A 25419-nucleotide genomic window follows, 5' to 3' on the forward strand; every position below is an offset into this window, starting at 1 on the left:
TACAGACACATTTCAACCTGCCCTTCCCCCTTTTCTATTTTTACCGGCTTCTTTTATCTAACCCCCTTTCTCACGTGTGCAGCTTCACACTCTTTACCTTTTGGCTGCTTCCTCTGTTCTCCAGTCTGATTTCTGTTTGCAATCTGCGTCTCCATTCCGCCTGAGCAGGCAGGCATCCGTCCGTGAGCAAGGGTTGTGCTTTCAATCCTCGCAGGTCTGCTTGTGCTACATTTACTGATTTTTGATTGCTATCTCTCTTGTAGGGCCAGGATTCTTGTTTTCCTTCACTTCTTCATCTTGTTTTGGCACAGAGCACACTCTATTTTTACTGGTTTCCCAATTTGTGGCCCTTTACCTATTGTTAAAAATCGAGTTTGACGGATTTCCGCATCATGTGGTCATACTCAGCATGTTCTTCTGCATAGCTTTTTCATGCAATGGCTATGTATGAAGCAATCTGGTTGCAGCACGTCCGAAATTTTACCCTAATTCCATTTGTACAAACTTTGGTGGTTGTCATTTGCAAGCGCTTCTACAAGGAAGCTTCTGTGTTTTTAATTAAAGAAGACAATCGAGTGATTACACACCCGTAATGGGCCAACAGGAGCGGGGACAACAAAGACTCGGCTCTCTTGCTTGTGATCACCATTCAGTAAAAGGTTGGTCTGCATTGCCCTGACTTCTAACACATTTGCAACCAGCAGGTACCTTTCAACCGGCAAAGAATCTATCGAATTTGGCACCTTGTGAAGCACAGCACATACTGGCATGCTGGACTTGTCTTGTGCAGCAGTGGATGTTGAGAAAGCTCAATGGAGAAAGTACAAGGACTACCTTACAGGGGCAAAGATGGGCCAACCATGCAGTTTTGGCCGGCCCATCAACATGATTTTTTCCAAGCTCAGACTTGCAACCTCATGACACAGAATGGGCATCTAGATCCAAGGTCTACTTTCAATACTGCTGATGATATGACGACTTCACACCAGTCGCCATTACCTTGGCATTTAACACAGGTGGATTATCGAGATGGGAGTGTCTCAGGAGTGAGGAATTGGTCACAAAATTGGGAGTGGGATAGCTTAGCGTTGACTGCACAAGCAACGAGTAGTGGAACCAAAAGAGGTCCTTATTCCCAAATTGGTGGGCGGGAATCTGACTTCAGCTCACCATCTCCACCAGAAAATTATGAAGAAAACGGGATGCATAAGGAACCGACTTTATATGAATTTGGACTAAACAGCAGGACACGAGCACATGAGGATGATGGACTTTTAGATTTAAAGCTCGGTGGGAATGTTCACGTACCAGGGGCAGGTGAAGTCTCTCCAAGCTCAAAGAGAAGCCGCCATTCACCTTCTGAAAACCAGCAGACACGTTGCCAGGTCGACAACTGTTCGGAAGATTTGCAGAATGCAAAAGATTATCATCGGCGGCATAAAGTTTGTGAGATTCATGCAAAGTCTCCTAAAGCTCTAGTGAACACATTAATGCAGCGATTTTGTCAGCAATGTAGCAGGTTAGTGTTGAGATTAGAGGGTTGTAAACATTTTCAGCAGTGTGCCCACATGTTTACAGTCTACGCATGCATAAGGGCATATGGCTATTGTCACTGTACTTGCTCATGCAGAGGATTGTTCGGTTAGTTTGTGACTGCATGTGAGATCTTTTTTCTAGAAACGTATTGGTTTTTAGACAACTCGTATTTTGCAGGTTTCATCTGCTTAAAGAGTTTGATGATGACCGGAGAAGTTGTAGGAAGAGGCTTGCTGGCCATAATCGGCGAAGAAGGAAAACTCAGCCAGATGCTGCGACAGCCTTGGCTTGTCTTCTGGCAGATCAAAGTGTTCTTTCAAGGATTATCAGTCCATCAGGACAGCAACAAGGTGTGTTTGCAGTTTTTTGCCTAAGTGTATTTATGTAATTTAGGGTTGCATTTTTGTGCGAGAGTTGTTATCTGAAATTTCATGCTCATTTATTGTCATGACCCATGGGTGCAAAAGGGCTTAAATTTGAAAGTTGCATGAGTTTATTTGATGCAAAAAGTTGTATGCATTTCGAAGAAGGTAAAAGTTTATGTGGAGCAGCATACTGTCTTTGAAGCATGGGGAATCTGTTGTTCTTTGGCTCTAGGGGGGCAGTTTTTTTGAAAAATAAATGGTGGTTTTTGTCGTTGGATTGTATAAACTTAGTGTTTATGGTCATTGTTTGTGAACCCCTTTTGCCTGTGCTATCTCTGTTACCTTTTCTTTTGAATAGCCTACCACCTCCTTTCAAGGTGTTTGCTTTTCTTCTTACTGTTGCTCACTGGTACTTAGAAAGATTTTATTGCTATGTGAAGGCACATCAGGGAAATGCTCAAGTAAATGAAGATATTTTTAGCTGGCCATACAAGTTGTACACCTTTGAGATTGTGGCAGATGACATTTTTTTTCAAAGGCCCCCAGGCATTGCCCTTATATGTGCAAGATTTGGTTTCGAGAGAGAATTTGTGGATCTTTGAGAGGACAATGCGATATATTTGTGGACAGCGCTTTATTGACCTTTACCAAGTGGATATGCACCTTATGTATGGGTTACTTCCAAATAAATCGCCATTTGCTATCAGATATCTCCCCATTTGCGTCGGATAGGGGACCTATGCAGTAAAGAATGTTAGTTAGCCTTGTGCGCCTATAAAGGGAGCAAAACACACATACACACGTTTATCACTTTGTCTAAGATTCTTGGTTGGTGCATGCTGAACAGTAATCAGAGAAGACTCTAGGAATTATCCGCACAATTTGGTTGAACAGTCTTTCCTCATCCTACATTTTGGGACATATTTGGTGTACTATCATCGAGATTCCACGATAATTAAGAAGAGAGCAAATCCGGCTTTCTCAAGACACTCATCTTCAGAGTATGGAGAGAATGTTTGATAGTGACTTAGTTGAGAGATTAACACTGTTGTCCCTCTCCCCTCCCTATTCTTACAATGTGACATTGTCACCAGGAAGTGTATTTTTCCTCTTGCCTTTCGTAAATAAGTACTAGATATTTTTATTTATACTTGTTTTCCCCGGAACCCTTGAAAAGGTGCAAGTGGACATTGCATGGCCAGTGTGAAACGGCTGCGGCCGAATAGGTTTCTCACAGCGGGAGTCTGGGTCGGAAAGTGACTTATAGCTTTATAAGTCAGTGGGAACTAGAGAATTAACTCAAAAGGGGCAAACTGGACACATGGCAGCTTCTGGGGAGTTTGCTACTTCCAACTGAAGAGGGGGCGCCCAATTTGAGAGAGGAGGTTGATTTTTGAACAGAAGTGAGCTACAGTGTGTGTGTGAGTAGTGGGTGCAGGTCTACAGCTTTAATGGAAAGCTTGCCTTCTCCTCTGTTTCATGTAGCGCGATGATTTGCTCTCGTGCATCTCTCTCCCCCCTTTGGCACATATGGTAATGTCCCACTAGATGGGCTACTCAGATGAACATGTACAGTTCTGGGGGTTTATGCACGTTTGCCAAGGCAAGAGCCTTCTGAACAGGAACCGGATTAGCTAATTGCTAATCCCCCACAGGTACGCACAGTTCCATCGCGAAAGATTGCGAGCTTGGAGAGTTTTCTCGCGTGAAAACTCGTCCGATTCACAGGGGAATTGTCCCATTGCCTGCGGGAGCCCTTGGGACACGCGCAGGCGTGTTCGCTCCGCTAAAAACGATCCGAAACATCGAATTACAGCCTGCTGTGTTTTTCTGCAGGTTTAGGGTTTCGCACCTAAACTGCAAGGGACCCCCGGGGGAGCCTCGTGAGAGCCTTGGGATGCGTGTACAGGCTTTTGGGCACCCGGCAGTGAAAAACCGGGAATTACAGCCCGCTGAATTTCTGTGACAGCTCACCAGAAAGCTTCCAGATAGCGAGGGAATCCGTCCTAGACAGGTGCTTTTGACCTACAAGGGTTTTTGCGTCGTTATGTTGCCAAAATCAGGTCGAAAACCTGCGTTTTCAGCCCTCGCCAGGTTTGGACAGCTTTGTGAAAGCTTGTGCGAAGTGGTCGGATCGTCTACCTTAATTTAAATAAAGAAATACCGAAAGGGGCGCCTGTCTATGCGGCCTACAGGGTGTCGGTCTCGTGTGCGTAGTGACATTCTAGTCGCTGGACGCAACTGTGTTCTCTTCCCTTCTCAATGCTCTGTGTAAAGCTAACAGGTAATTGAAATAGTACCGCCCTCTACATTGTACAGGCCGGTTATATGGTTCCATCGACGGGATAGTCACTTTTTCTTCAAAAAGTGCAGCGTGGATTGTTGTGGGTGAAAGCAACACAGAGCTTGTCGATATGGCAGAGAAGAGAGACCAAGTACCTGAAGAGGGATCTTCCTTACATGGCACAGAGAAAATTCCTTCAACTCTTCAAGAAGAGGACAGGTTGTTTAGAACTCAACTGCATTGCTACATGGACATGTTTCAGCAGTTGGCTAACAACCCAAGGATGCAGGAGTTCTTACAGGCTCCGACACAGGGTTTTGAGCCTCCTACACAGGGCATGACTGAGCCGTTGCAAGAAAAGGACATTTCTAATGCGCAGAGGACTCATGATGCTCGAGGGAAAGCCCATGTGGTTGAGCAACTAGTGGTGTCCAATGATCCAAAGCAGCTTGCTTTAGCTGGACAGGAACCGTTTGTGAATGGTCAAGGGAGTAATGAACACGCTATGTGTCAGACCCTTCCATTACCTAATACTTATCTTGGTTATTTTGAAGGTGGTTCAGTGTTTCAAGCTATGGCTAGACCTTCCACGGGTTATATGCCAGGGAATGTGTTCGGGACAATGCAAACAGGCATGGGTAACCCTATGTACGCGAACATGTGTGTCCAACCAAGTTTTCAGGGTGCCTATGGCCAGTTTCGAGTGCCTGGAACACAATTTGGTATGACTGGTTTTTCGTAGCCATACGTACAAAATGCAGATATGACAGGGAAAACAATTGATGCGAGTGCTGGAATGAACACTCATGGAGCACCACTGTTACAGGCACCTGTTTATGATAATGTGGCTCCTTTGAGTCAGGTGAAGGATTACAAGGAAGGTGGGCAGGGAGTGAAGTTTGAAACTTTCAGAGGAACTGAGGATCAATTGAAGGCTTTGACCTTCATACAACAGTTCGATGCAGCTTATGCTGGAGGAAACTTCACGGAATCTTCAAAGATACGCAAGGCTGCCATTTTCTTGAAAGGGAATGCGCTTCAATGGTGGACCGCATAGTTGAACCAGGGTCAAGCCCCAACAACGTGGGTCCAATTGTGCCTGGAACACAATTTGGTATGACTGGTTTTTCGTAGCCATACGTACAAAATGCAGATATGACAGGGAAAACAATTGATGCGAGTGCTGGAATGAACACTCATGGAGCACCACTGTTACAGGCACCTGTTTATGATAATGTGGCTCCTTTGAGTCAGGTGAAGGATTACAAGGAAGGTGGGCAGGGAGTGAAGTTTGAAACTTTCAGAGGAACTGAGGATCAATTGAAGGCTTTGACCTTCATACAACAGTTCGATGCAGCTTATGCTGGAGGAAACTTCACGGAATCTTCAAAGATACGCAAGGTTTCCATTTTCTTGAAAGGGAATGCGCTTCAATGGTGGACCGCATAGTTGAACCAGGGCCAAGCCCCAACAACGTGGGTCCAATTCAAACAGCTTTTTGCGCCTGCATGGTTGACAAACACTTTTGAAGTGGATGTGATGACAGAATGGCACGAGTTGAATGCTAAACAGTGTGCGAATCTGGAAGAGTACAATAAACAGTTTTGGGCCGCACTGTTGCCAGTCACCTCTTACAGGTTTGTGTCATTGTCAGAACAGATTGAGAAGTACTGTTGCAGATTGCCCAAGAAAATCAGGGACTACTGCACAAAGACTACTGTCATGAATATGTTTCAGTTGATAGAGAATGCAAGAGTGGCTAGCAATCTGTCGAAGGGAGATTCCGATGGATTTAATAGCCACAAGAAAGGGTCCCAGGGCAAACAGTTTTCAGCCAAGGGCAATATTACAGCAAAGCCTTCTGAGCCTCCCACAAAGAAGCCCTCCATTGAAGAAGGTGATATGTCCAAGAAGCAGTCTAAGTCTTCTTTTGGACAAGGACAAGGACAAAAAAGGCATTTTTTAGGCAAAACTTTTGAAGAAAGGAAAGCTCTTAAGGAGGCCAAGAAATGCTGCATTTGTGAACAGGAATGACATTTTGCAAATGAATGCCCACAGAAGAAGTCACAGGATAAGGATGACAAGTCAGACCATAAAGGGAAGAAGCCAAAGCCAAGTGCAGGACTTGTTCCAGATTTGGTTGGAGACCAACCAAACACAGATGCCACAGAGGTGTGCAAAGCTTGGGGCAAAGTTAGAGACCAGACAGTGCTGGTTTTCTTTGATCCAGGAGCCCGTGCAAATTTCATATCACCAGAATTGGCATCAAAGTTGGGCATTCGTGCAGAGGAGATGGGTATGACAGGGGAAGCAAGTTTGGCATGCCCAGGTCATTCAGAGCCTGTTACTCCCATTTTGGGAAAGCTTCGTCTGCACATTCAGAGCTATGTGGATGCGGAAGAATTTCATATTATGCCACTTGAGGGCTGTGATGTGTTACTGGGTATCCCATGGTGTTACAGGTTACATGCTATGGTGGATACTTACAACAAAAAGATTACCCTTGTACATAGAGGAAAGACTCATGTCCTTGATGTAAAGCTTAAAGGCGAGTCTGTTCCAGTTGTTTCTGCTTCTGCTATTTCATCTGTAATAAAGAATCATCTTTCTGCGTACTTGATCTTTGCAAAATAAGTACCTCAAGTTGTATCTAATTTGTCTACCTTAGATAAAGACAGATCAACTTTTTTGAGTGGTTTCAGTGATTGTTTTTCAGACTCTTTGCCAGGGGAGTTACCTCCTGAGAGACCTGAGGATCATACTATAGATCTTGTGCCAGGTTCTAGTCCACCGAATAGACCACCATACAGGGTTAGTGCAGCCCAACAGAAAGAGATTATGAGTCAGGTCAACGAGCTTTTAGAGAAGGGGCTGATTCAGCCCAGTTCATCCCCTTTTTGTTCGCCTGTACTCTTATTGCAGAAGAAGGATGGTTCATGGCGCATGTGCATTGACTATCGCGCCTTGAATAAGAATACCATCAAGAACAGGTTCCCCATACCGAGGATAGATGACATTCTCGATCGGCTTGAGGGAGCGTCATTGTTTACAAGAATAGACCTAAAGAGTGGGTACCATCAGATACGCATTAGGCCAGAAGATGTCCATAAGACTGCGTTCAAGACAACATTTGGTCTCTATGAGTTTCTTGTTATGCCATTTGGTCTCACAAATGCTCCGGCCATGTTTAATAGAATGATGGACAAAATTTTTAGACCACATAGAAACTTCGTGGGTACCTTCTTTGACGACATGATTGTCTATTCGAAGTCTGAAGAGGAGCATAGGGATCACTTGAGTGCAGTTTCCAATGAGTTACGTAAGAACAGAGTACTCATTAATGCGAAGAAGAGTGAATTCTTTTTGCAAGAAATTCACTTCCTTGGCCACATTGTTTCAAAGGATGGGGTATGCATGGATCCCGCTAAAGTGGAAGCAATTAGGTCATGGCCAGACTTGAAGTCCGTACATGACATTCGAAGCTTTCTAGGCTTATGTTCCTACTATAGGAGGTTCATCCGAAATTTTGCTAAGATTGCTTCTCCACTCCATGCACTACAAGGAAAAGGAGTTACTTTCAAGTGGACAGCCAAGGAAATTTTAGCGTTCAAACACTTGAAAGAGAAGCTGACTTCAGATCCGGTAATCATTTTGCCAGAGCTTTCGAAACCTTCTGTGGTTCAGTGTGATGCGTGTGGCCATAGTCTTGGTGCAGTTCTAATGCAGAATGGCCGAGTAGTCGCATATGAGAGCAGAATTCTTTTGAAGACTGAAAGAAACTTGCAAGTCTATGAGAAAGAATTGCTGGCAGTAATTCATGCTCTCACTAGTTGGAAACACTATCTGCTAGGGGCTGATTTTGTTGTCCAAACGGATCATCAAACTTGCGATATTTTCTCACACAGACGAAGTTGTTTGAGAAGCACATGCGATGGGCAAACATCTTGTCAATGTTCCATTTTCAGATTGTGCATGTGCAAGGGAAAAAGAATGTGGTGGCTGATGCGTTGTCACGAAAGCCCCAAATTTCAGCAGTGTCAATTCCGTACCATTGTGAACTAGACGAAATGAAGACACAATATGCTGAAGATTCATATTTTGCAAGGATCTATGATCAGCTTGTTGATGGGCAACATCATGAGCACTATATGCTTAAGAATGACTTTCTCATGATGCATGGAAAGTTATGCGTTACTAAACAGTTACGGCCAAAGATTTTGATGGAAAGTCATGCACCACCTTATGCTGGGCATCGTGGAATTGATGCGACAGTTAAAGGGGTTGAGGCATTCTTCTATTGGCCAGCTTTGCGTCAAGATGTTGACACATTTGTAAGATCATGCTTAGTATGCCAAAAAGTCAAATTTGACAGACAAAAGCAACCGGGATTGTTGCAGCCATTGCCGATCCCTGATAGGTCATGGGAAAGCATAGCAATGGACTTTATCTTTGATCTTCCAAGGACGCAAACAAGCAATGATGGGATTTGGACTATCATTTGTAGGTTCAGTAAGCAGGCCCATTTCATTCCTGTGAGGAAGAAGATAAAGCCAAAACACATGGTCAAGATATTCATGAGCAATATCACAGGATGCCTCAGTCAATTGTCAGTGACATGGATCCACGTATGACGAGTCTTTTCTGGAAGGCATTGTTTGAGAACATGGGCACTACGCTAAAGTTCTCTTCTTCGTTTCATCCGCAAACTGATGGACAGTCAGAAGAGGCAAATTCTACTGTTTTGGACCTGCTCAAATGTTATGTGTCAGAGCACAAGGCAACTTGGGAACACCATCTTCCACTGGTTGAATATGCTTACAATAACACTGTGCTTACGTCAACAGGTAAGGCACCATTTGAGATAGTGGAAGGAGGAAAGAAAGTCCCGCCCATTTTGCAGACTAAGGACAAGATTTTTGAGGCAGACAAGTATGTGCAGATATGGATGAAACATACAGGAAGATAAAGATTGCTCTTGAGAAGACTCAGGCTAAGCAAAAGAAAGCTGCTGATCGTCACGGTCGTGAACTTGTATTTTCACTTGGTGATTGGGTGCTTTTGCGCTTTGAAAAGGCCAGGTTAAGGAAAAGGAAAGGCAAGGAACGCTCGTTTCCTAAGCTCAGTATGCATATTGTGGTCCTTTTCAGATTTCAGAAAAGATTAGCGATGTAGCTTATAGGTTAAAGCTACCATAAGGCTGGAAAATACATAATGCTTTTCATGTTAGCCTTCTGAGACCCTTTGTTGGTGATGTGCCAGAGAATATGCTTGATGAGGAACAACCCGAAGTGGAAGAATTGGATGAAATCCTTGTTCCTGAACAAATATTGGCACATAAAGAAAGAAAGGTTAGAGGAAAGGTTGGAAGGCGCTATTTGGTGAAGTTCAAGAACTATCCATCGTTGGATGCCAAATGGATGGAAGAGTCTGAATTGCTTGATTCACCTCAGCTATTGCAATTGTATCTTGAAGCCTTTCAGATGAAACCCACAGTGACTTGATGTATACTTTTTGGAGCAAGGCAAGAGCATGGTTCATGATGCTCAAGAGAGTAGTTAAGCAATTGTATCTACTCTTTCCATACAGAATTTAGCTAGAGAAGTTTGTGCTTCAGAGTACACTAGAAGACTTCTATGCTTGATATATGTGTCGTAGCCAGGTTGGTGGGATTGTTTAATCGTCCAACGCTACATTTCCGGAAGCATGTATATCTTGGATTCCCATCATAGAATATATGTGAGAATATATGTGATATCAAGAGATACTGCATGTATTATTGGCATGCAAGCGAGGTCGCTTGCAGTATTTCAAGGGTGGGGTGTGTCACCAGGAGGTGTATTTTTCCTGTTGCCTTCCGTAAATAAGTACTAGATATTTTTATTTATTTTTATTTTTACTTGTTTTTCTCGGAACCCTTGAAAAGGTGCAAGTGGACATTGCATGGCCAGTGTGAAACGGCTGCGGCTGAATAGGTTTCTCACAACGGGAGTCTGGGTCGGTCAGTCTAGGACTGGTCGGGCCAGTTAGCACTGAATTCTGATGAGTATGGAAGCCTGTGTGTGCCAAATGAAGTCTGGGCCACTCGGAAAGTGACTTATAACTTTATAACTCAGTGGGAACTAGAGAATTAACTCAAAAGGGGCAAACTGGACACATGGCAGCTTCTGGGGAGTTTGCTACTTTGAGCTGAAGAGGGGGCGCCCAATTTGAGAGAGGAGGTTGATTTTTGATCAGAAGTGAGCTACAGTGTGTGTGTGAGTAGTGGGTGCAGGTCTACAGCTTTAATGGAAAGCTTGCCTTCTCCTCTGTCTCATGTAGCGCGATGATTTGCTCTCGTGCATCTCTCTCTCCCCTTTGGCACATATGGTAATGCCCCACTAGATGGGCTACTCAGATGAACATGTACAGTTCTGGGGGTTTATGCGCGTTTGCCAAGGCAAGAGCCTTCTGAACAGGAACCGGATTAGCTAATTGCTAATCCCCCACAGGTACGCACAGTTCCATCGCGAAAGATTGCGAGTTTGGAGAGTTTTCTCGCGTGAAAACTGGTCCGATTCACAGGGGAATTGTCCCATTGCAGGCTTTTGGGCACCCGGCAGTGAAAAACAGGGAATTTCAGCCCGCTGAATTTCTGTGACAGTTCACCAGAAAGCTTCCAGATAGCGAGGGAATCCGTCCTAGACAGGTGCTTTTGACCTACAAGGGTTTTTGTGCCGTTATGCAGCCAAAATCAGGTCGAAAACCTGCGTTTTCAGCCCTCGCCAGGTTTGGACAGCTTTGTGAAAGCTTGTGCGAAGTGGTCGGATCGTCTACCTTAATTTAAATAAAGAAATACCGAAAGGGGCGCCAATCTTTGGGGACTACAGGGTGTCGGTTTTGTGTGCGCAGTGACATTCTAGTCGCTGGACGCAACTGTGTTCTCTTCCCTTCTCAATGCTCTGTGTAAAGTTAAAAGGTAATTGAAATAGTACCGCCCTCTACGTTGTATAGGCCGGTTATAGACATTGGTGGTATAATGGTTAGTGGATCTGTTACGGAACCGCACCACGTGCCAACTTAGAGAACAAATTGGAACAAACGTTTCGCACCTCAAAACATATGAACGAAAAGAGAGAGAATTCACATGAGACACAATTCGGTGGCTATACTCTGCTTGTGCTGCACGCACACACACACACACACACACACACACACAGAACGCACAATCTATTTAAAGGCCGTTGAGGCTTGGCTTATCCATAAGCAATTACATGAATTTTGAAAAGCTAAAGATCCAAAAGCATTGGTCCAAAAGCTCCTGCCCAGAGGGTTGTCCATGCAGCGTTGCCACATTAGTTTCCATTTCCCCAAATCGTGGGTCTGCTTGCACAATATGCCACGTCATCATTTTCTGCGCTAATGTGTGTGTGTGTGTGTGTGTGTGTGGTTGTTTATTTTAGTGTATAGGCCCCTCGGCAACTGATCTGCAAGTTGGTTGGGTTAGGATTTTTATAACCCCTTTTGTCTTTTAGGGCCTTTGGCGGCTTGAATGAGTTGGTTTAACTTTTTTTGCTTCTTTTGTTAAGTACTATTGCAGACCTCGACCATACTCGCTTGGTGCGGAGGATTGGGGTATGAAAGATAACATGCCAGTCTAAGGATAAGGTAAGTAGGTGTGTCTTGTATGGTACAGTCTCCAGTGTTCAATCTGGAAGACGAGGCATAGGAACTACTGTTCGGATGCATGTCACAAATTGGTGACGTGGCTACCCAATACACACGCGCGGTCATTGCTTACGTGGCAGGCAGTCCCGGATTTTCTGCTAAATGCTAACGTGGCATTGTCGAACAGACAATTTCGGAATTTACGACGCGTTTTGCGGAATGTTAAAGTGGTAGCAGCGTATGAAAATTCTTTGCTTTATTCTACGCATGGGCTGAAAATTTCATACGCTGGGCTTTTTGGGAGTTGCTTTAATTCCCCAAGAGGGCTTGTGAGAGGAACTTGCTTTATTTTTGAAAGCTTTGGGACAGCTTTTGGGGCTCTGCTTTTGGCATCCCTTGTAACTCTTTATATGTGTTGTTGGGCTCCCACTTCTCAGAGCATCTGGACGTAGAGTTTGATAGTGAGACCCCTCCCACTCCTTGTACTTTGAGTTGCAGATTAATACAAAAAGAATTACCGAAAGGGGCCCCAGTCTTTGGGGTCAATATCTCTAGGCACGGAACTCCGCCAGGTCGTGTCGAATCAATTGTGAATTGTGAACTGTTTTGAAGTGAATCTCTGCTGTGTCGCGGTAGAATCTTGACTTGGAGTGTCCAAGTTAGTTACAAATGCATTGGGAAGAGCAACCGTCACACCATAAATCCGAAGACAAGGCAACCATCGAAATGGCAAAGAGAAACATCCGTGAAGATAATAACTGCATTGTGGGTTAAAGCACACCACCCCAAACCGTAAGAAATGGGCAAGGGAAACCAAGGATTGGAAGACACCATACATGGTACTCCGTTGAATGGAACATCGGAAGTCAACAGAAGATAATAACCTAGAAGCCCCCTTTGAAAGAGAAGTATCCTCAAAAGTACGCTTGGAGGTAACAACCGTCTCATCCCACGTCGGAACAGAGCAAACACTGTCACTGAAAGCTCAAGAGCTGAAGCTGAGAACTCTCCCAAAAGATAGAAAGTCCCCCTCTCGCTCAATCCTGGAAGAGAGAATGAGTACCACCAGAAAGAAATCCGAGACAACCTGGAGTAAAACTGCGTCCTTTGTATCTGAATAGCAAGACCTGAATCTCATGGAACTCGAGACTCAAGGAGAATCACACCATCGGTAAACTTGGACTGCTAAGAATAGGAAGACCTGAGAGGTCGTCACCTGAGGATCATGCTTGCCAAAGAAGCTGTCGGGGTCCAACAAGACCTAACTACTCAAGCAAACTCTCTGAGATCAAACCAAAATGTCCGCCGTATCTCTGCATCTGCCAAGATCAAAACCTGTAGGTACAATCCAATACAAAATGCCAAACTGCATACAGACTCGGAAGAGCACATATACTCCTACTGTTGTAACTTGCTTCCTTAAGATCTTCACCAAAACTGTCCTTTGTACTTGTGCTGAAGAGAACATACCCACAATTGAATTGTGCAATTAATATCTAAAACACAAGATGACTCCAGTACCCAAAGGAAGAGTAAAGGAACCGGTTTGGGGAACAAGTCCGCAAAGACGTTGGGGCTGATTTGTAACATGCCAGAAAGACTGCAAGGGAAGAACCTGTTATGCTAGTCAGCTGTGGCGAGATCTGCACACCTGAAGAAGGGTTGCCCCCAAGGTTGGAGCTCTCCAAACTTCAAAGGGATGTATGGAAGAAGCATCCAAATGTTACTGATTGCGGGAGTCGGAACTAGATGTCCCCACCAAAACAACTGTCGACACTACTTGCAAACCTGTCATCCAAAAGGATCTCGACAAATTTGCTGTCGATCATCAAGAAAAAAACTACCCACTCAGCAAAACATTGGCTGATCTGGAGGAAAAACGCCAGGTCCTTTGCAAGCCCCTTTGGGGCACTCAAGGGAGGGCGCCTCCCTCTAGGCACAACTGCTATGTACTGGAGTGACCCCCCATGTCCATATATAGGACAAACCGACCCAGCCCTCACGACCTTGAAATGGGAGGAAACTGGGGAAGGGCATCAGATGGTTGTGGGAAGCTGGGGTAAAAATAGCACAAGGCTGGGAAATAATATTCCCATGATATATTCCTAGCCCGCAGGAGCACAAATAGCCATGGAACTGAGTCAAAACCCGAGCTAAACATGGTGCTACGACTCGACAAGAGAGACCCACCTCACATTGGCCAGGCACAACTACAAAAGAGCCCTCACTCCCTGATCCTCTCCTGGGAGATACCGGAGCTACCACCGAACAGGAAAATGAACTCTAACAGAGCCTCCCCTTGGCCATTTCCTCGCCGGCATTGAGTGCTCCATTGTTGTGTATCATCGGCATCGTCGAGTTTTGCGTTTTCAGCCCCTCATTCCTCTCACATCGGGAGTGCAAATGAGCAATCTAAAGCAAATACCACATTGACAACGGTGTGGGGGGCCCTTGAAGGGTTGGTTGGGAACTCATCGGGTGTCATTCTCCTCCTCTCTCTTTCTCTCTCCCTCTACACATCTCTTTCGCACTCTCTCATTCCCACTCTTAGGGAAAGGTAAAAGGAATCATCATTCAAGCTAAAAGGAATCACTAACGGAAGGAAAGAAGTAAAGGATTGTGGAAGTGTAAAAGTAGATATCTCAGCTAGACACCAGGAGGACATGGATACAGCTAGCATAGGAGTTGGGCACGAAGATGGCTTTCTACAGCGAGCATCTTCTCCAACTTACGGAGGACGGTTTTGTGACGAGGCCTAGATACATGGACACCCACTTGTCTCATGGGATATGATCATGCATAGTTACCGGGGAACGCCCCCTAGCCCCCGTTTCGGTGTTCCGGGGGGGCAGTTCCCTTCCCGAACGTTCCGAAACGTCCCGAAACGTTTGACGTTCCGGGTGGCCAGTGCAAACCGGAACGGCCGTTCCTGAACGTTCCGAACGCCCCCAAAACGTTTCGGAATGCCCCTGGAACGGCCAACGGCTACAAACAAATTTGGCAAAAAATGAAAAAATTGAAGTAAATGTTTGGGCTTCTTTTTGAAGTGTGCAAGGCCTCAAGGACTCATAAAATGCACCCCCCTCCCCCTTTCTCTCCACAAGCTAATCCTCAAGGCTCAAGCTCTCTCCCTCTCACACTCTCAAGATCTCTCCCTCTCAAGACTCACTCTCTCAAGGCTCAAGGCTTTAAGCCTTCAAGCTCTCTTCCTCTCCCTCCCACTCTCTCAAATCTCTCCCTCTCCCTCTCACTCTCTCGAGTCTCTCCCTCTCTCTCTCTCTCTCTCTCTCTCACATCATCTAGTCATAGCAAGATTGAATGGTCTTCAAAACGAGTTTTTTGTGAGTATTAGAGTCAAAGCACTCTAATACTCCTTGTATTTAAACACAAGAAGCTAAAAAATGCACTATTTGGGTGTTTTTTATACCTCCCGTTCCGTGCCGTTCCCGTTCTGAACCCCTAGCCGTTCCCCCGTTCCGCGGGGATCCCGTCGTCGTTCCCGCTCCGCGTTCCGCGTCCCGGGTAATACGCACATCTTCACACCAATTGCGGATCGAGATTGGGAGATACAACAGAGTACCAACAAAGGCCAGGACATGCCCCCTGTGTGACATGGAGCCTGAGACAGAGCTACACTACACATGCCACTGCCTCGTCTACTACGAGATACGAGGCCGCTTCCATTGCTTGTTCAGAGATGGCTTTGGACCACTCTCCAAAGTCATGAAGTACGAGGATCAGAGATGCCTGGGTTTGTTTCTGCTCGAGCTGCGCAGACACAAAGAGAGCTTGATGAGAGGAGAGGCTAGCCAGTCTCATAGACACATCACGGACTTCTTTAGAGTAGACACTGGACACCCCAATGTCACCCGGAGAAGCTACCACCACAACAAAGCTTGTCGCCTCACACCAGAGCACACTGATCGATCGAGCGACTGAGCTGGGGAGATCACACCCACGATTGCAAAGGACTACACAGCATTGACGGAGGCTACATAAGAGGATTCGGACCACTTTGGCCCGGCGTGCATGATGCCCGGTCAGACTGCTGACCATGGAGGAGATTGATGAGACCCGCCAGCGATTGATATTGGATCTCTTGTGATTTCGCTATCCCAGCTAGCTGCTTAGTTCACACCTACTAGTTTTAGGATTCCATAGTATTTTTATTTTGTCATTTTGTTATTCTGACTTTGTACGAGATCCACCACATTGTAACGTTCTGGTCTCATAGGTCACTTTGACCTTTTGAAGACGTTAATATAACATTTCATTTCATTTCATCTCTCTCTCTCTCATGAGATTATCAGAGCAGAGCTTGCTGCATCTGTTGAGGCACTCACCAGATCAGTCTCCTCATGCATAGTTTATGGGACCTCCCCATCTAGAGATATGCTAGCTCAGCTCTTAAGTCTTCTCGACAGCTAGCATTGAAGGGGGATATTACTTGTTGGGATGGACAGATGACATCATGGTTTCAGTTACATGGTTTCAATATGGATAGATTGCCTCCTTTCCAGACTCCAGTACTCCTTTGGATGCACCCTCTTTGTTTATTACGCGCACAGAGATCACTAGGCTCATTCGTCAGGACCTTTCTCTACTTGTTCTAGGAGGACTTGGATTCAGCTGACATGAGAATTGGGCACGAAGGTGGCTTTCTATAGAGAGCATCTTCTCCAACCAACGTAGGTTAGATTTGTGACTAGACCTAGTTACATGGATACACATTTATCTTGGGGGATACGGTGTTCTATTGATCAGTTATGCACCTCTTCACATCAGCTTGAGGTTGAGACGGAGAGATTTAGGGGGATACCTGCAGAGGCTAGGATATGCAAGCTATGCATTTTGGAGCCTGAGACAGAGTTGCATTACATATGTCACTGTCCGGTGTACTACGAGATACCGGGGCGATTTCATTTTGGGTCACTATCTTGGGTCATGAGATATGAGGGTCAGGGATGTCGGGGGTTATTTTTACTCGAGGTATGGAGACACACAGAGAGCTGGTTGCGAAGACGGGCAGAGAGACAGTCTCAGAGGCAGATTATGGATTTCTTCAGATCGCCTATTGGGCAAAAAGAGGGGCAAACCACTCAGCAGGGCCCAAATATTACCCACACCAGAGGTATGTTGATCGATCGGGCTACTGAGCTAGGGAGATCCAAATGCCCGAGAGTGGGGGGTGCCTCACAGTATCGACGAAGACTACGACAGAGGATACATATCACTTTAGCTCGACATGCGAGACGCCTAGTACGAGTACTTATGATGGCGTACATCGATGATATTCTACAGCGTCTGATGCAGTATATCCTCGGACAGTGCCCGATGCTAGACATCCTCTGACATTGATGTTCATACACTGAGTTGTACCATCGGCTATTTCCTCTTCACACCATAGTTACCCGGTACGCGGAACGGGAATGGCGACGGGATCTCCGTGGAACGGGGGAACGGCTAGGGGTCCGGAACGGGAACGGCGCGGAATGGGAGGTATAAAAAACACCCAAATAATGCATTTTTTAGCTCCTTCTGTTTAAAATACAAGGAGTATTAGAGTCCTTTGACTCTAATACCCACAAAAAACTCGTTTTGAAGACCATTCAACCTTACTATGACTAGATGATGATATGAGAGAAATGAAATGATATATTAACGTCTACAAAAGGCCAAAATGACCTATGAGACCAACTGATTACAATGATGAGTCTAGTACCAAGTCTGGGTACAAACAAAGAAAACTACAAACAAAGAACTGATAGGAGTGTTACCGACTCCTATGGGTGGCTGGTAGGCTGAGCAATGGTATCATGCCATAAAGGTACAAAGTGGGGATAAGTGTCACCATGATACAATATAGTAGTAGCATGAAGCCTATCCTGATCGACACTCTGGGTGTCGTGCTAGAATCTTGTGGATCCTTTGCCGCAATCTCCGCCGGTGCTGCGTGGCTCCCCTCCTCAGTCGCGGTCGTCTCGATCTCCCTAACTCTATAGCTCGATGAATGAGAGTACCGCTGGTGTGTGTATGGGTGGGAACCGAGCTCTGTGGTGGAGGTGTCCCCTCTGCCTCTATGGTACTCAGACTGAAGAAATCTGAGATGCGTCTCTGGGACTGTCTCTGTCTTTGCCCATTCAATAGAGCGTCTCTATGTCTCTGAATCTCAAGTAGGAATAATCCGAGACATCTTTGATCCTGATATCTCATGACTCTGTCTAACGAGTCAAAACCATCTCTGAATAGACAATGAAAGCGTCCCCGAATCTCATAGTAGATTGTGCAGCGACATATGTAGTGAAACTCTGTCTCTGGCTCTGCATGGCATAATTGACATATCCTACTGTCTGCTGGTATGCCTTTGAATCTACCTGTCTCAATCCCAAGCTGGTGTGAAGATGTGCGAATCTGGCCTATAGCACATCGTAACCTATGAGATAGATGTGTGTCCATGTAACTGGGCCGTGTGACAAATCCGTCTGTCGTGAGTTGAAGAGAGAGAGAGAGAGAGAGAGAGAGAGAGAGAGAGAGAGAGAGAGAGAGAGAGGGAGAGGGGGAGAGAGCTTGAGAGAGTGAGAGGGAGAGGGAGAGATTTGAGAGAGTGGGAGGGAGAGGAAGAGAGCTTGAAGGCTTGAAGCCTTGAGCCTTGAGAGAGTGAGTCTTGAGAGGGAGAGATCTTGAGAGTGTGAGAGGGAGAGAGCTTGAGCCTTGAGGATTAGCTTGTGGAGAGAAAGGGGGAGGGGGGTGCATTTTACGAGTCCTTGAGGCCTTGCACACTTCAAAAAGAAGCCCAAACATTTACTTCATTTTTTTCAATTTTTGCCAAATTTGTTTGTAGGCGTTGGTCGTTCCAAGGGCGTTCCGGAAGGTGTCGGAACGGCCGTTCTGGTTTGCCCTGGCCACTTGGAACGTCCAGACGTTCCGGGACGTTCCGGAACGTTCGGGAAGGGAGCTGCTCCCCGGAACGCCAGAACGGGGGCGTTCCCCGGTAAGGTAACTCTGCTTCACACACTTTATAGTGCTACACAGCTATGAGCTGCTCAGATTCATGACAATAGCCATTTACTCTTCATTTTATTTCATTTCATTTTATTTTTTACCCTGACATTGTATCAGATTCATCAGGATTGTACCAGTTTGGTCTCATAGGTCATTTTGGCCGTTTCAAGATGTTTAATACTGCTTAAGATTCATGACAATAGCCATTTAGGCTTCATTTTATTTCATTTCATAAATAAATATATATATATATATATAGAACACACACACACACACACACACACACACACACACACACACACACACAGTTTTGGCCAAAATAGGCTCTTATTCAAGCGCGAACTTTTGAAGTTAACGAAATCTGTATGAAATCTCACATTTTGTCATCAGGAGATTATGGGTAATTGATTTTGTTGTTTACACAATTGATAACTTGTGGTTTGATTACTCCACTTCAGAGATTGCACGCCATACGTAAGGTGTGCATCACCGTATGAGAACTGGTCCATGGACCACCTCTCACCTAGTTTTGAATCTTGTTTTTCCAACAATTGATGTTTTCGTCATTAAAGCTGGTGCCCTAAAGAATGCATTTAGGTTTCCGTGCGGATATAAGAAGTCTACTTAATACTAGTCAAAAGAAGATCTGTGATGGCCCATTGTCATTTTTTCAAGTAGTTTAAAGGCTTAAAATAAAAAGCTGTGCATGCTAGCTTACCTTCTAAATTGGAGCTTGATGCTTGCCCCTAGTTTTGCATTGTGAACATCAAAACTAATTGGACTATGATGTTCTGCCAGGGAAAGATGAGCTTGAAAAATTACTGCAGGAACAAACCCTTGTACAGACTCTCCTTAATGCAAGAGCAGCAGTTGGAAATGCGGAATCCAAGCGTTTAGAATGTGCACCACAAAACAACTTGCTGAATGCTGTTTCTAAATCACAGCTTTTAAGCAATTTGCTTCTATCCAACGCTAATATTGGATGTAACTTGGCTGTTACACCAGCACCAGCGGAGGCTTTGATATCTGCTTTGTCAACTGCTTTGTTGTCATCTCTCCCACAACTGCAAAAAGTCAATGCTGACGTGGGCCATGGGGCATCTGTTCCCATACAAGAGACAGTGCAATCGCATGAGCCTTATGTGAATTCAGTAGGTTCTCACATAGTTACAAAGCAGAATGGGAATGGGTACTCCCGGTTCTCTTCGGAAGAGCAACCAGGCCCTCTCACATTTTCAAAGGAACGGCCTCCTGTGCTGCCTACCACTCCCCCTGTATATACTGATAAGTCAAACAGTTCAAATGGAGACTCCCTGGATGAAAGGTTGCTCTCAGATACCTATCAACGATGTACACAAGAGGGTTTTATTCAGCAAGATAGGCGGCATTGGATATCTCAAAATAATGAGGCCGCATTTGTAAATTCCACTGGCAATTTGCGAGCAGCTGGGGCATTACAGACTAGAGAAAGGTGCCTACCTCCAGATACTCATACATCTCCTCAAGGAGATCAATTTGAGACAATAGGAGGTTTGTCAGATCATTCCTCAGATACCAGCCTTGATAAGCAGGTATCCTAGCCTTCTAGCACTCACGGCATTGATGAATTTTCTTTGTTTCCAGTTCATTCCACCCTGATGTACTTTCCTCAAGGAATGGATTTATTTGTCTTTTTCAGGAACAGACTGGCTCATTGTGGTTCAAGATCTTTGACAAAAACCCAGAAGATATTCCTTCCTCGATGCGAAGTAAGGTGAGAAGCCCTCTTTTACTATGGACTTAACAGTTATCCTGGTTTGTATATTCTTGTGTATTTGTGGTTGTGTATATGCATAGGCATCGGGTGGGTTGGGGATGTTTTGTGGGTACATGCTTGTGTGTCTGCATAGGCATCCGGTGGGTTGGGGGTGTTTGGTGCGTACATGCTTGCATGTACGTGTATATGGCTTGTGTGTGTGCATGCACTGATAAGGTGATTTTTGGGAATGCATGTATGTGCATTAGCATTAACTTTAAACTTGCATAATCATGTAACACTTTGTTTACGAGATCATTACGGTATCTGTATAGGATGTGAAACAGTGCTGAATGTTTGTCATTGATTTGTCCTAGGCTGTCTATTATTGTCATCTTTGATTCTTCTGTCTATTGCTGTTGAAGTTGTTTCTCTCTTTCAGATCCTGAAGTGGTTGGACCATCGACCCAGTGAACTAGAGGGACATATCAAACCTGGTTGTATTATATTAACAATTTTTGTATGCATGCCAGTGCATGCATGGGAAAAGGTATGCTGTGCAAGTGTCTTTATATTACAGTATTGAGCAACAACATATTACTTTTTTACCATACAACTTAACATTTCAGTTTGTTTTCAGCTTTGTAAAAACATTAATAAAAGCCTGCAGAGGCTGATCAGCATCTCAGATGATGATTTTTGGAGTAAAGGACGAGTGCTTGCATACTTTGGGGAGGCCAGTGCTTTTATAGTTGATGGTAGGCCTGCTTCTTTCTAATAGAGTAGCAACTTTTCTAAAGGGGGGTGAGTAATTAGCGTTTTGCATGTTTGCAGGGAAGGTGTACCCAAATTTGAATCATAGGCCAATGCAGGTACCTCGTTTGGCTTTGGTGCAACCTTTTGCAGCAGTAATGGGAGAGAGAGTCGATCTTACTATAAGAGGCCAGCATCTTAGTTCCCCTGGAACAAAGTAAGAAATAGAGGTGTTGGTTTGTGACTGGAATCATACAGTATATTCATCATTGAAGTATCTTTGCTTAGTTTCTTGGGCTCCAAATTTGCAGACTTGTGTGTGCATTTCAAGGAAAGTGTACAATCAAGGGAATTGATTTATCCACCAATGTGAAGGAGAAGAAAAGGGATAGAGAGGAGACATCAGTTGCTTCTTCTGATGCTACCCAAGATCAAGCCATCACATTTACTGTTGGCCCGTTCCATAGCATCGGCCGTGGCTTCATTGAGGCAAGTAGTGTGATTTTTATCAATCACAGTGTTTGTGCAAAGGACTTGATCAGCTTAGTGTTATCATAAGTTTTGACAAGCTTCATTATTTTCTGCTGAGCTTGCCTGTTTAGCTCTTTGTTTAGGTGGTTGTTTTTGTCTCTTTGGGTTGTTCTTTAGAGTTGTACATGCTGTAACATCATTCATATCCTCGAGAATTTTGTTCAGATGTCGTTCAATACTAATTGAAGGTTTCCTCTCTTAAAGATGCATCATTACTTTTCATGATCTAGAATATTATTTGGTTGAATATGAATTGTTTGATCACGAGTTACTTGTAAGGTTTTTTAAATTAAAAATTAAAATAAATTTGGTTGGGGATTTATAATTTGGAATTAAATTCTTGTTTTTTTTTTTTTTGAATCCCTTCTGGTTTTTTTTTAATATCTTACAAAGGTATATGACAATTTATTGCCACTTGAATGAGTAAACTCTGTGGATTGATTGCTTATATGAAAATTAGTTTCGCAAACCCACTTCTGTAAACTGAGCTAAGCATGCCAGAAATCTTACTAGTAAAGTGGTACTACATGATCGTTATGCTTTACAGGTGGAGGGACAGATCTGGAGGGGCACTGCATTCCCAATAATCATTGCTGAGAAGCCCATATGTCAAGAGATAAGCTCACTAGAGAAAAAGTATGTTGAAAGTGGCGATAAGTACTCGGCCAGAGCAAGTTCCAGCACATTAGAGGCTGATATTATTCACTTTTTGCATGAGCTTGGTTGGCTTCTACAGAGGGTTCAACGAAAGGATCATTATCTGCATTTAGAGATGCCAGAGTTTTCAATTGAAAGATACAGGTGGTTGCTGCTGTTTGCAGTGGAGCATAGCTGTTGTGCTGTTGTAAGGTGGATTCTGGACCTCCTTTTTAGCGCACATGATAGCTCTTTGCAGCAGGCACACTCGAGGGCTCTTGAAGTTTTGATGGAAGCCAACCTTCTGCATGTTGCTGTAAAAAGTAAAGCGAGGGACATGGTGAAGTTTTTGGTGGCATACTCTCCTCCTGTTGAGGCTACATCTACAGATTCTAAGCGCGAGTACTTTTTTCGGCCTGATTCTCCCATTTGTGATGGATTTACACCTCTTCATGTTGCTGCCGGCATGCAGTCTGCTGAGAGTGTTGTAGATGCTTTGACAGATGCTCCAGCAGAGGTCCGTAAAATCTTTATTAGGCTTTGCATGTTTTTTGGCAGAAGAACACGGCGTGCGTGCATGCACATGCACGTGCGTGCGCACATTTTTTTTTTTTGTAACACACACACCCACATTTTTTCTTTTGTAACACCCCCCCCCCCCCCCCCCCCCCCCCCCCCACCCCCACCCCCCCACCCCCCCCCCCCCCCACCCCCCCCCCCCCCCCCCCCCCCACCATGGTTGCTAGAGTTTCGGAAACAGAGAAATGGAAACGGCTTGGAAATGGGCGAAATGGAGTTTCAGACCGGGGAGGAATGGGGAAATGCGAAACGGGAATATACGTAAATATGTAAACAGAGTCGATAGTATATTGTAAAGAGATGTTAGCTGTAGTCCGTATTGAATACTTACAACACTTAACATTTCTCATTAACCACTAAATAGTAAATACACACTTGACGTCAACTGCAATTCACCTCATAAGGATCAATTATTAGTTATAACTATCCCCGACACCTGTAGAGTGTGTGGTGTCTTTTGAGTCGGGAGCATATATTAGTACCTAGTTCTACACAACACTGATTACGTTTGTGGGGATGTTGTAGTATTTAGTTACTACTATGCATGATGAAGTTGATGGTTATATTGACTTATGGATGACTAACATGAGTCTATAGCTTGCACTTTCCTTCATAGGTGAATTTTAGCTATTCCTGGATTCACCTAGGTGTGTGTGTGTGTGTGTGTGTGTGTGAGAGAGAGAGAGAGAGAGAAATGAAATGAAATGAAATGTTATATTAACGTCTTCAAAAGGCCATAATGACCTATGAGACCCGAAAGTTACAAAGTGGTGGATCTGATACGAAGTCAGAGTAACAAAATAACCTAACAACAGTACAAAACAAAGATATATGCTATGGGGTCCTAAGTTGGTCGATGTGAGCCAAGCAACAAACTAAGCAAAAAATGGGCGGCTTGTTGGGATAGCTGAATCACAAGAGATCTATCATCGGTCGTTGGCGAATCTCATCAATTTCCTCCATGGTTAGTAGTCTGACCGGGCGTCTTGCATGCCTGGCCAGCGTGCTCCGAAAGAGAGAGAGCGGGGGGTAGTATGGAACGTGTAGACAGTGGAGACGCAGACAACTTGCTGAATGTACAATCTGCAAAATTGTCAAAACATAAGAGCACTTGAGCAGTCTGAAATGCGTTTCGGAAACTCTGAAATGGCCCTAAATGTTCTGCGTTTTAGGTCGCTCAAAGGCTGTTTCGCGCGTGTGCACACTCACACACACGCGCGCGCACACACACACACACACACACACGCAAACACCTCTTTATCAAGGAAGCTAATAAGCTTTGATATTGCAGATATGGGCATTGGCCTGGACAAGCGCTAAGGATGCTTTTGGGCAGACTCCTGTAATGTATGCGGTGTCTAGTGGCAATGACGAGTATGTGAAGATGGTGCAAGGTAAGCTTCTAAAACTAGGCAATGAAAACGGATCTTCGAAAGTGGGGTCCATCGCAAAGCCCCCACACTTGGCCTTGAATATCAGCAATGAGAATGCCTTTGCTTCGTCTCCTCGAAAGTCGCTTCCTACAAAGCAAGTACAAGCATGCTCTTGTAGAGTCAGAGAGGCTCAACTAGCACATGCTCTGCCTCTGCGCATCCGTGGCTTAAACAAAGGATTCATGTATCGTCCCTTGGTGCTCTCCATGCTCGCGGTGGCTGCTGTATGTGTATGTGTAGGTGTCCTCATGAGGGGTTCTCCCTATGTCAACTATATGCAAGGTCCCTTCGTGTGGGAATCCATCAGTTTTGGCTCCATCTAATTAGGTTACTCCTCTGTAAGAAAATGTCATATGCAATCTTGTGTTTTTTCAAGAACCACACCAATATCGATGATGGCGATTCTCTCTCTCTCTCTCTCTCTCTCTCTCTCTCTCTCTCACCCAAATTTGTACACCAGTTGATCGTATGTGCTCCAACCTTTGGGTCTTTTTCCAGCTCTTTGAATAAACCAGCTAGTAATAAAAGGTAACCTTTGTGGGATGTGGAATTGCTTGTTATTACATGAACATGATGGCTGAACATTCTATTGGGGTTCCGTTCTCTGCAATAGTAAGGTACGAGAAAAGATGATGTAAAAGTAGAACGTCGAAACGAGGGAGTGTGTGAGACTTTTCAGTGATAGTTGCCAATTTATGTTACAGGCCATTTGGCACCTAAATAACTTAGTACATCTCTTCATGAAATCAATTGTCTTATACAAGTATGACACAAGTCATTAACTTGTTTTCTGGCTGTAGCAGCTGTGCATGGGTTTTTGGCGTGTGCCATTAACTTGTTTACTGGCCGTAGCAGCGGTGCTCGGGTTTTTGGTGTGTTGGTGTTACACAGAATGAAGGCAAGATATATTTAATCGACGAC

General features: G+C 44.6%; 1 protein-coding gene across 2 annotated transcripts in view; it reads left to right on the top strand.

Moving 5' to 3' along the window:
• Positions 1-25041, top strand: part of LOC147447863 (squamosa promoter-binding-like protein 1) — a 25334-nt gene extending 293 nt beyond the window's left edge. The window contains exons 1-11 of one of the 2 annotated variants that reach the window (XM_086523716.1): positions 1-214; positions 705-1519; positions 1714-1886; positions 19630-20402; positions 20510-20584; positions 21009-21116; positions 21207-21324; positions 21401-21536; positions 21631-21808; positions 22398-23003; positions 24357-25041. The exon at positions 1-214 is cut by the window's left edge and continues 293 nt beyond it. In XM_086523716.1, the coding sequence (XP_086379842.1) occupies positions 813-1519; positions 1714-1886; positions 19630-20402; positions 20510-20584; positions 21009-21116; positions 21207-21324; positions 21401-21536; positions 21631-21808; positions 22398-23003; positions 24357-24821 (3339 nt within the window). In that variant the 5' untranslated portion in view covers positions 1-214; positions 705-812 and the 3' untranslated portion in view covers positions 24822-25041. Of the gene's footprint in view, positions 1520-1713; positions 1887-19629; positions 20403-20509; positions 20585-21008; positions 21117-21206; positions 21325-21400; positions 21537-21630; positions 21809-22397; positions 23004-24356 lie in introns of both variants that reach the window. The other variant, XM_086523715.1, reaches the window with a different exon arrangement.
• The last annotated feature ends 378 nt before the right edge of the window (positions 25042-25419 follow it).

This window comes from Adiantum capillus-veneris, chromosome 11 (genome assembly GCF_014529385.1).
Source record: "Adiantum capillus-veneris isolate H3 chromosome 11, ASM1452938v2, whole genome shotgun sequence".
NCBI classification, from domain to species: domain Eukaryota; kingdom Viridiplantae; phylum Streptophyta; class Polypodiopsida; order Polypodiales; family Pteridaceae; genus Adiantum; species Adiantum capillus-veneris.